We start from the raw sequence: 11019 nt of genomic DNA on the forward strand, positions 1-11019 counted from the left end.
TTGAGAAAATGGAGAATTTGCATGGCTTGAATGCCTGTTGTACCCCAAGGCAGGTTTCATTTTGGTTTGCCATTCAGTGCAAGACGCTCATGGATTGAGTGCCATTTGCACTGATTTTCAGTGTTTCAAAAAAGTTAGAAAATAAAATCCACATTAAGATGTTAAAAATATAGTTAGTGTTGATCATAGTATTGTTTTTCTTGCTTCTCCTTACAATTTCTGCTGATCTACCTTACTGCTTTTTCAGGAAAATCACATATAGTTCTTGTTTAAGCACTTTTTAAGAAAATCTGTTTTTATTAACGGTTCTGCAGTGGGAGAATCATACACAATTTAATCACTCAACATGAAATAAAATGGCACTTATCTTGTGTAAGTCTCATTTTATTTTGTTCAAGGTGTACATTATATTGTCAATAGAAAACCTTGAAATTGAGTACTATGGATTTGGAGTCAGCAAATCCAGGTTTTGTTCCTGGCTCTTGCAGACTTCTTAGAACTTTTGAACTGAGCTGCTAGAAAGCCTAACAATTTTCTCTCTTCAGAAGGATAAGCTTCAGAGAAGTCAAGCAAGTCTGATAATGTGAGTCTGGGGACAAAATACTCTCAGTAGAATTTCGGTTTCCACAAATGGTGCTGGAACAAATATATGACAGTGACATTCCTTTAAATAGCTATCCTGTGAGACTCTATCCTGTGAGAGTTTTCTGATGGTCTTTTTTTTTTTAACTTGGAAGAGGAGAGATGAAGGAACTTCTCTTTGGTCCTGAATATGGTTTTTCTGCTATATCATTCAGTGATTCAATTTCAATTAATGACTTGAACAGAAAAAAGAGAATCCATCATTTGTCTTCTCTGGTTAAATTCTGAATATGTTTCTTTTGCAAGGGCCTTAAGAGCCTGAACATACAAAGTACAAAATTTAGTGGAATAAAACTACCAAAACTTCCCACCAAGTATAAGGGATTTATAACAACAGAATCTGCAGTCACATATAGAACAACTGAAATGATGGTATCCTCTACCCAATATGGCAGATGATTAATGATGTATTGTCCACACAAGTCACTTCCTTAAAACCACTAAAACAACAGTTGATCAAAGGTTGCCTGCTTAAATGGTAGTGCTAAAGTCTGTAGTTTTAGGGCAAATTCTGGAATATTTTTGGTTAACAACGTTGAATACAGAAGGTTGATGGTGCTTTTATTTTTGTTACTAATGTTTGGGAGAGCTAAGAAATGTCCTGAAATTACATTAGAATTGTATTAGAAATGTCCTGAAATTATATGTAGTGTCCTGAAATTAATGGATACTTTTATATATGGTAAAGGTATGAAAAGAAAAGTACGAGGTTAGTATTATTGGTACCAGGTTCAATGAATAGTAATCAGATCTGAGGACTTCTCAACCAAAAATTCTAGAAAAAATATAGATACTTCTGCTTATGGCTTTAGGACCTGATCCAACTACAGTACTTTTAAGATTAATAGAAAGACTCGTTGATTTGACTGGGGTTTGGACCAGGCCTCAGCTAGCCATACAAAACATTTCTTTCTTTTACAGTGTGTTTTACATATTTTACCAAACACTTTGTATAGCATGGACATGCACAGTTCAGTCACTTCATCAACCTTGACTCTGCCTTGTAATAATGACATGCAGTAACCAAAGGATTATATGGTTAAGGTCTCATAGTGTTTGCAGTCCCAGATTAAATCAAATTGATTTTTATAGATAACATCTTTTTTTCCCACATTTTTTTTCTCACAGTACACTACTGAGCAGAGTTAAGGTTATTTGGATTTCTTAATTGTGCATTTCCATGTCTTAACATGTTTGAATTTCTTTTAAATTAATCCTTAACTTTGAATTTCCTAGGTTTATAATGCCTGTTTTGGGAATAACTGCAACATCCCTGTAATGTTTTTCACCCTTAAATTAAATTGGTATTGTCAACCTTAATTAGATTTATATTGTACGTAGCATGTTATACATATATTTGTCACAAACTTGAGAGGGTCTTAGAACTATCCTCTATTCTGGTATTTAGTCATTCATTTGTCAAAATTTCCTTGTAAATCAGGAAGACTATTCAGTACCAAACTATTATGTCTTCTCATAGGAGAAAATTAGCTTCACTCCCACAAAGTTTGAAAAATAATGGCCTATGGGTGTGAAGACGAGTGGGCTGAGGGGGTGAAATCCAACATTTAAGCCAGGGCTGGACCCTCTATGACTGCTACTCAAGGCTATAGGTCCACCACTCTAGCCAAAGGGGCCACTAGGTTAATGTAAAAGTGAATTCCATAACCCCCTCACCTAGGTCGTCTGTGGCCCACTCCATCATCAACCTTCATTCCCCTTTTTTGTGGGAAGTGAGAAGTATGCAGACATATTTGTACAGCCTCATGCAGGACCCTATGGTACAATAAAGTCATGATTAAGAAATGTGTGTTTTCCTTTGTGCCATGGATGAATTCCACCCACAGATAATTTCTGTCAATGGGAATTTCAATTATTTTGGTGTCACTGAGTAACATTTATTTGAGAAAAAAAATGCTACTTATGGGCTCAGCCCTGCAAGGAAAGGTTGATTCAGACAAAAAAGGATTGAGAACCCTCTCTACCAAAGGGCCCCTCCAGCAAACCAAAGTGTCGCCCCAATCAAAAGTGCTTCTGAATCAAGCACTTTTCCTATGTTAATTTGTTAGACAAACTAATCGGGGTGGGGGGCAATTATAAGGTCCAATCACCGTGGTATCGAGGCATTTGAGGAGTCTTATGCACACAGTTTAATTTTTCATTCTAGTGAATACAAATTTGTGATTATTATGATACTGAAATGGAATTGTCTCAGCCAATCAGATTTTTCAAGTTATGCCATTCCTTCCATTCTGATTGGTTCTGGGTGTCTGGTTTATCTAGTCTTTTTGTAATTTTCTCAGTAATGATATGCTATTCTAATATTCTGCCAATCAGAGTGCAGATAGTTTTATTGTAAGTGCCAGAAAACCAAAAAATCAATAATTCACACAGCTCTAGTGTACACACAGTTTTTGTGCTGCTTTAGGTTATATCCATTAAACCCCTAATACTAATATAAGCACCTTGCTACAGGTATAATTGCACTAACACATAAGGGATTGTACCACCTTAATGCTATTGCTTTAGAAAATTGTGCATAGATAAGCCCTCAAAGTATGTATGTGCTGTTACAGTAAAACAAAACAGTGTACATCCTGGTGTATCTTAATAAAGTCCAGATCATGCAGTCAGTCTGCACTCAAAACATCAGTGAGATTTCTATAGCAAGAGAAAAATTGCACAATAAGGTCCTTGTAACTTAATATAAAATGAAGCATTCTGAAGATGGTAGATTTTTATGAGATGATGACAAATGGCCAAATCCTTGCTTTTATTTTAGAACGGCTGCATTGTTTTCATTTACACTACGTGGTTGATATGGAACTGTAAGCATTTCTCTTTTTCTTGCCCTACTCTGTTACAGGAACTGTACTATAAATCTTTGGTGCTGGCAGCTTTAATTCTATCTGCCCAATCTATTTAGTCTCCTATATGGTGACCATCACCATGGTATCTGAGTGCTTCCCCAAATTATAAGTGTACAAAGATATTTCTCTCACCCTTTCTTTTTCCTCCATTCAGCAGGCTCTGGATTACTGGATTATCGTTATGATAGTTGGGGTGGTGGTGGTATTGTGTGGCAAAACTAAATCAAAAACATCTGAAGAAGTGGCAAAGCCAATGCTATCCATGGAGCCACAAATATTCCTGTTCATTCAGGGACCAGGCATGCACACACCTCACCCATCACACACACTGACACAATCCTGATTACAGGAAGGAAAAGAACCCCACATTTTTTCCACTTAGGGGCCCAAAGAACATATGGTCAGCCTCTTTTTCAATCAAGCATGTCTTGATTATTATGACAAACATCTAATAGTAGACTATAATGATACAGTATAGATGTAGGGCTTGATTCAGAGTAGGGAGCGTAAGTTAGGGCTGTGAATACTTGCCCACTGCAACTTGTGCTTCCAAGGGAAACTGCATATGAATGGGGATTTTCTTCTAAGAGGTGAGGGCAGGTATTGGAACTGGCACCATCATATCTGGAGATGGGAAGCATTATACTCTGGCTAGATGCCATAAAAGGATGTCCAAGAGAGGTATTTGAATTAGCACTTCTTCTGAATGCTCCTCACTCCTTACATTTTCTGGCCAGGCCTGTTCATTTGTGGGCTGCACCAGTTTGCTCTGAAGTTCTAGTTTCATTAGGAGTTTCAGGGGGATTGTTGTCATACTTCCATTTCCCATCTTGGGGGTCCCACCACATTGGTTCTACAGCACACACTGGTTGAACCTGAGCTATGAACCTCACTTATTATTTGTCTAGTATATCTGATCAATTTTCTCTCCTCCTCTCTCCTCCATAGGTGTGATAGCAGTTGTGATATTCATCCTGCTTTGCATCACTGCCATAGCTGTACGCATTTATAAAAAAAAAAGCGTATATAAAAAAAATGAGGCAAAAGGATCAGAAAATGAGGACAGTGCCGAGACTGCCCTGAAATGTGAGCTCAGCATGCAAAATACAGTCAACGAAAATCAAAAGGAATACTTCTTCTGATTGGCATTTATGATTTAATTTAATATAATAATGTGACTGTCTGACTTTCTTGCTAAGCCAGGGGCTCTCAATGGACAAAAAAGCTCTTGCACTCAAAGTAAATGCAATGGATTTGAGACCTATTATACTGCATATGTTCAGTCTCAGTGATTGCTATAGGAGGCCTCTTTAAATTACATGCATTCCTTAGCTATTATACCGTAAATGCATTTTATGTAACAGTGAATTAGATATTGTAACCAATTTCATTGTTGGTAGTTTCCGACTGTTCTGATGTGACCTTCTACAACTGAATTTTAACGTGAATGCTGAATATGGTATTTAAGTGGGAGAATTGTTAAGCTATTGCCTCCATCCAGCTCTTTAAAATCTGTGATTCAGGCATTTTGTTCAAGGTCAAAGTTGAACTGTAACGTTTACTTAAGAAACTCTGCTATGTTGCTTTATAGTGATTCCCAGTGACTTCCTGATATTGAATCCCTTTGGCCAATGTCAACTTCTACTCATGAGCCATCAAGCCAGATACCCAAAACTAAACAAAACCCTTATTTATTTTTCTGTGTGACATGACCAATGATGTCATTAACAGATCAGTTTCTAACCTGGCTGTGGAGAATGGGGTAATTGGATCCATTTGGCCCTCTTTATTCAATTGGACACACTGGCAATCTTTAGCTACTGAATTTAATTTTGAAGTTTGCAGTTCTATCAGGGTGCAGGCTGAAGTGTGCACAAAGTGTGGCAGTAAATTATACAAGCTCTTTCATCACGTGTTTGGCAGTGGATCGCAGCAAGTTACCACATTATTTGCATAATCCAGCACCCTGTGAATGCTGCTTATTTGTAAAGATGAGTAAAATATCATTCACTTATTGATTATCATTAATAATAACAGCACAAGGTGAACAAATAGAGTACCTGGGCTGGTAAATTTTGGAAATTGGAAATTTATCAATGCAGCCTAAATGTAATTGTCTCCCTTCACTACAAAAGGTATGCTCTCTGAAAGCAGCAGAGATATGATCTTTCAAGTCCCAAGGTTAATTTGTATAAAATAAAGGAAATCAGTTTCTCTTTTTGATCCTGGTAAGATAAGACATTTTAAAAATAGCACACTTCCTGATCCTCTAATTATCTTGCACTGCACTCCATAATAATACCTAATAATACCTCAGTGAGATATTACAGTAAATTATAATAACTTCCCTTTAAAGCCAAACATATAGAATCATTAGGACAAAATTTCAAAAGTCTGGCCTCTAAGCCTGAGCCATTCTGGAACATGAGCTTTTCTGGAGCTACTAAGCGTTGTGTGTCTAAAACCTGGATTTAAGAATGCAAAGATCATTTCTGCCTGAAAAGATAGGGATGGGATTTTAGAAATTACTCCATGCTGACCTAACTCTGCTTTTATTGAAGCCAATGGTAGTCCCACTGAGTCAATGGGAATACAGTTAGCTCGACTCTGAACACTTCTGAAAATCCCACCCTAGACGTCCAAATACATTATCTGAGCACAAAAGTCTGAGGCAGTTGGCCAAAAACGTGCATGTGTAAAATTGCTTTACAGAAATGATGGGTGTAAATTTAGAGGTTGAGTTGAGGTCTCTTTGAAAATATGCTCGTTTAGCTTTGTTTTCCTTCCTCACTTTTACTGACTCCTCACTGTAGTCTCACTGTAGTCTCCCTTTACAGCTCCTCTTCATGTCTAGGTGTACATTTCTCCCCTTCTTGTTGACACTGGGAGCCTTTTCAATCACACATCCCTTAGGCTGGGGCACACAGTCTCCTTCTGTCCCTCTTCTTTACTCAGTGCTGAGTTTTTCCTACATTTCCTGGGTCATAACCATTAAACATTGTTTTATTGCAATTGCATCTAGTCTGGTTTAAACTCAAACCTGTTCTCTAAAGAGGGAAGCACCTTGTCCCTCTTTAAAGCCCTGAGCCAAAGCGTATTGAATTCAATGGGCATCTTTCCATTGCCTTCACTGGGCTTTGGATCAAATCCCTCTTTCACTAATGATTCTGCCAATATTTTCCCTCCTCCATAGCACTGATATAAATGTCCCACCCTTCTCTATTCATTATGTGCAATTGTTATTCCAAATAAACACTTGATGTAAGAACCCCATTTAAACTACCTATACCTTTACCAGTCAAGGGTGCAACAGTGACCATATGGGACAGGACTGAACTCTTTGTGATATTGGGGATCTTAATGTGTTGGATGCTGCCGCCACAAAGAAATATGTCATTGAATTATAAAAGAGACACTCTACTTTGTGGGCACTTCCCACATACTTTTCAGATTGTAATAGGAACCCAAAGTGTATCCACACCAGGACAAGTTGGAAATATACACATTTAACATTCCAGTTACCTGTTGTTTCTTCCTCCATTTGTTTGTTTTAACTTTGTTTTTGAGTGTCAAAATGGAAAGAAAAACTTCTTTTTTTCACTTTCTGTCAAGAGAATGATTGTATTCTTTCATTATTCATTGATGGGTGTGGGTTTGTTTTTTTTAAAGGCAACAGGAAGGCCATAGCTCAGTAAAGACCCATTTTGAAAAATAATTAAATATGAAAAAAAAAATTCCAGTGTGAATGACACACTATGTTTAAGACCTTTTATGGCATTTTACTGTGTGAAGAAAAAAATGGGTGGGGGTTGTTGAATGCACATCCACACATTTGTAGCATACAGTAATTGCATCTCTCAGAAGGAATAAATGCCCATTTTCCGCCATAGAAAGACTGATCATATATTCATAGATGGAGTCTGGTATATACAGGTTCAGAGTCAATGAAACAACATTATCCACTATTTGCTGCCTTCTTATGGGTACAACAAAATGGTGGCACCAAAGTGCACTGATACATTGTACACCATTGTGCTGTCCCTTCCTTGACCCTCTTATCCCAATGTGTAATCTTTTGCCTCCCTCTGTTAATAAAACAATTTTTAAAATAAAGTGAGGAAAATATTTTTAAAAATTTGTATAAAAAAGTTTAAAACTTAGGACAATATACTGATTCTCTCTTCTTCTTTTTTTTTTCTTAAAGCAGTAAAAAAAGTAGAAGTGCATATAACATACTGGTGAGTGTGGTTATTTATAAAAATGCTGTGCATTGTAGACCTAGTATAGCATGTCTACTATGTACTGACCCATTTCCATGGCAAATACTCTCCTCTTTAAGTTGTATAGAGAGTAAACAGTGGCATGAAACCTGAGGAAATTTGTAATGCTTTGTGTGGGCTAAGGCTGCATAAGGGCTGCAATTATTTATACATCCTGTATTTAGTCAATCATTGTAAAATAATAATTGTTTTTAATTCATCTTCAAACAAACACTTCTGTTGGTGCATTGCCCAAGCCTGTGTAACATACTAAATGCAGTGAAAGCGCGCTACAAACATTTAATGAGAAACATGTCATACAGCCCAAAAATTAACACTGATGCTAATATTTACTTACGAATTGTGGCACAGGATGAACAAAATAATTATTACAGCTCAACAAGTGACTTTGGAAATAAAATGCATTAACTTGAGAAAACTTGGGAAGGTCACGTATTCATATTGAAGCTGTAACCATGCAGAGCTATGCAGTGCCACATTGTATTATCAGCAAAATGTGTCGTCTTGTTTGCAACAGAAAAATAATTTAATTCACAAAACTCCATGTTGCGAAAACATGACTCTCTGGGGTGTAGTTGCAGAGCATGCAAAATGCCACATAATTGAAGTGATCAGAATTTTATTAATCAGGCCCTAATTCTGCAGCACAAATGAATCCCTGGAGCTTCTGATCATTTAATGAGATTGAGCACTATTAGGCAGAAAAACTGAAGAAATCAGTATTAAATAAAAGGATAAAATTGTATAAAGGCAAACTGACAGCACAAGGAACAAGCATCAGAATATGACAGGGGTATTTATGGTGCAAGATCTGCTAATTAACCCTGCTTGTTTGCCCCAGTCCAGTTCTGGAGGGACTATGGCCTAGATCCTCAAAGGTATTTAGACACTAAAGGAGAGACAGTTAGGTGCCTGAGTACCTTTCAGGATCTGGGCTTGTGTGACTTCTCAGCCCTTTTAGTGTTTTTATCTCACTGCTTCAATTGACAAAGAAAGGACCCAACTGGTGCTAGTTATGGTGGTAGTTTGGGGGAACTGAAATGAAACCATGACCTCGTTTCATATAAGTTGCTAGGTCCATTCTCTTTGACCTGTGATTAAATTCTGCCCTCAGCTATTCTTGTGCATATGCATTGCTTTAAATGAGATTGAATTGGGGATAACCAAGGATAGAGTTCTGGCCCACAGTCTCTACTGATCTAGGCAGAATATGAACCCATGGCCTAAGGGTGAAAAAGCTCCATTTCTGTATGAGAGTCTCCTGTTCCATCTAGTCAGATCCAAGGCCAAGGCTCTACACCAGCCCTAATACTTTACACAATGATTGGAAAGAGTGAAATGATGGACAGTCCAGTGTGTAATGTAGTGGGAAATATTCTTGCAATATTTTGGACAAACAAGCAATTAAAAATGCAGTGGATTGTGTATATGTATCTACTTCAAGCATAGTTCTATTAAACAATCAACCGTGTATTTGGGGGGGTGGGGAGGAGTACTGCATCTCCAGCCTTCCCTTCAGAAGATTGTTTTGCAGATGAAGTGAGGCAGCGGGCTTTACTGAAAGCCCCTAAAATCCTGCATGAGGGGAAAGAAGAAGCCAACCCAATTCCCCTTAAATTCCATGGGGAATATGGAGGAATCAGTGGCTGTTGTGTCAGACTCCAAGCACCCAGCAGCAACCATGGGAGACTGAGTACAGGTCAGGCTATATTTTCAGATTTGAATACAAACATCTGTGTGCCACAATACTCGCTGCAACCTATCATTTGAATCCTCTAACTATTCTGATGTGATACCCACTATGGAAGACATGAATATACAATTTTGTACCCCCCCCACCGCATTTTTAGCACACCATAGTCTCATGGTTTTTTTGGGGGGGAGGAGGGTAGGTTATTTTTGTTTGTTTTAGAAAACAGGTGTACGCTGCAAACAGTTGATGTGGCCAGCATTAACTAGAAAGTATCCAGCATAAAGGACACTGGGCCAAGAAAAAAGGGTACTGAACATGACTCTCTGCTACAGTATCAGTGAACTGATAGGTGCCTGTTTAAAAGCAACAAAAGTAATTATCATACATTCATCATATTTCTGTGAATAAATAAATGTGTGATTTGAACCTTAGACAAGGAACCAGGTACTTCAGATTTTACCCCTCACACCCCTCCCTGGCCTTATGGAAACCATTAACCTTTCTGCTCCATATGTATAATAGGGATAAAAATATTTGGGTTGTGTGTAGGTAGAATAATTACTGTTTGTAAAGCACTTTGAAGCTGAAAATCACTATATAAATGATAAATATTATTATAATAGAACACAGCATCAATCTTTTAAACAATATGTTGTTTACCCATATTTTTTTAACCAATTTGTTTCAGGAGTTTATTCCTTGTTTTAAATTTTTTTCCTCTCCTATTCTGTGTATAAGGACAGATTCACACCTGAAAAATCATTCTTGGACCATTGCATAAGGAGAAATATGCTCACATGCCATGTGTTAGCAGCAATCAGTGCCCAGCAGATTCATGTAAGTGGGCAATAGTTGAAGCGAACAGGATGGATTTAATATGGATAAGCACAAAGCAGAGCACAAATTCCATTACAACAAAGTAGCTACTAGCGGTGAAGCTGTAAGATTTCAGAATTAGCCAGGAGCGAATGTAGAAAATGAGTGAATTACTCCTTCACTAAGCCAGGTGTACTCTAGCCTAGGAAATTTGTCCAATTCAAGGTACCTGGGGAGCTTCCGGGATGTTCTTAGGCTCCTTGGGACATTGAGCTCTCCCAGATATTATCTCTCCTTCACCTAGTCCTCTTGTCTGCTTCATTAGCCCTTTCTAGTACTCTTCTAGTCACCCTGGCTGATCTTTATTATCTCTACCACATTTACTGTTGCACGTTTAAAAAAAAAAAAGCTTTACTGTAAACTAATAGTTGTAAATCCATTCTACATATATAAATTATAGATCCTGCATATCTCCTTACATATGTCTTGCACTAAATGGCATCAACAATGCTTTTCATTAAATAACTAAACATAAGCACATTCTGATATCTTTGCAGCAAAAGAAGCATTTCTTGTTACCTTTAACACAGCGACATAGTGTCAGCAAGCTAAAGTTTTCTATATTTTGAAACTGTGCTTTAAAATGTTGATCATAATAACAAATGTGCACTTAGTTAAGCCACCAATAAAAAGAATCCATATTTGTCAGAAGTTATCA

The 11019-nt window shown here is 37.5% G+C and overlaps 1 protein-coding gene across 3 annotated transcripts in view; it reads left to right on the plus strand.

Annotated features, from left to right (window-relative positions):
- LOC123372908 (contactin-associated protein-like 4) overlaps positions 1-7670 on the plus strand; it is a 302483-nt gene extending 294813 nt beyond the window's left edge. For all 3 annotated transcript variants that reach the window (XM_045021533.1, XM_045021534.1, XM_045021535.1), the window contains one exon: positions 4461-7670. In XM_045021533.1, coding sequence (XP_044877468.1) covers positions 4461-4654 — 194 coding nt within the window. In that variant the 3' untranslated portion in view covers positions 4655-7670. The remainder of the gene's footprint in view (positions 1-4460) is intronic.
- Positions 7671-11019: the final 3349 nt, after the last annotated feature.

Source organism: Mauremys mutica, chromosome 6 (assembly GCF_020497125.1).
Source record: "Mauremys mutica isolate MM-2020 ecotype Southern chromosome 6, ASM2049712v1, whole genome shotgun sequence".
Taxonomy (NCBI): domain Eukaryota; kingdom Metazoa; phylum Chordata; order Testudines; family Geoemydidae; genus Mauremys; species Mauremys mutica.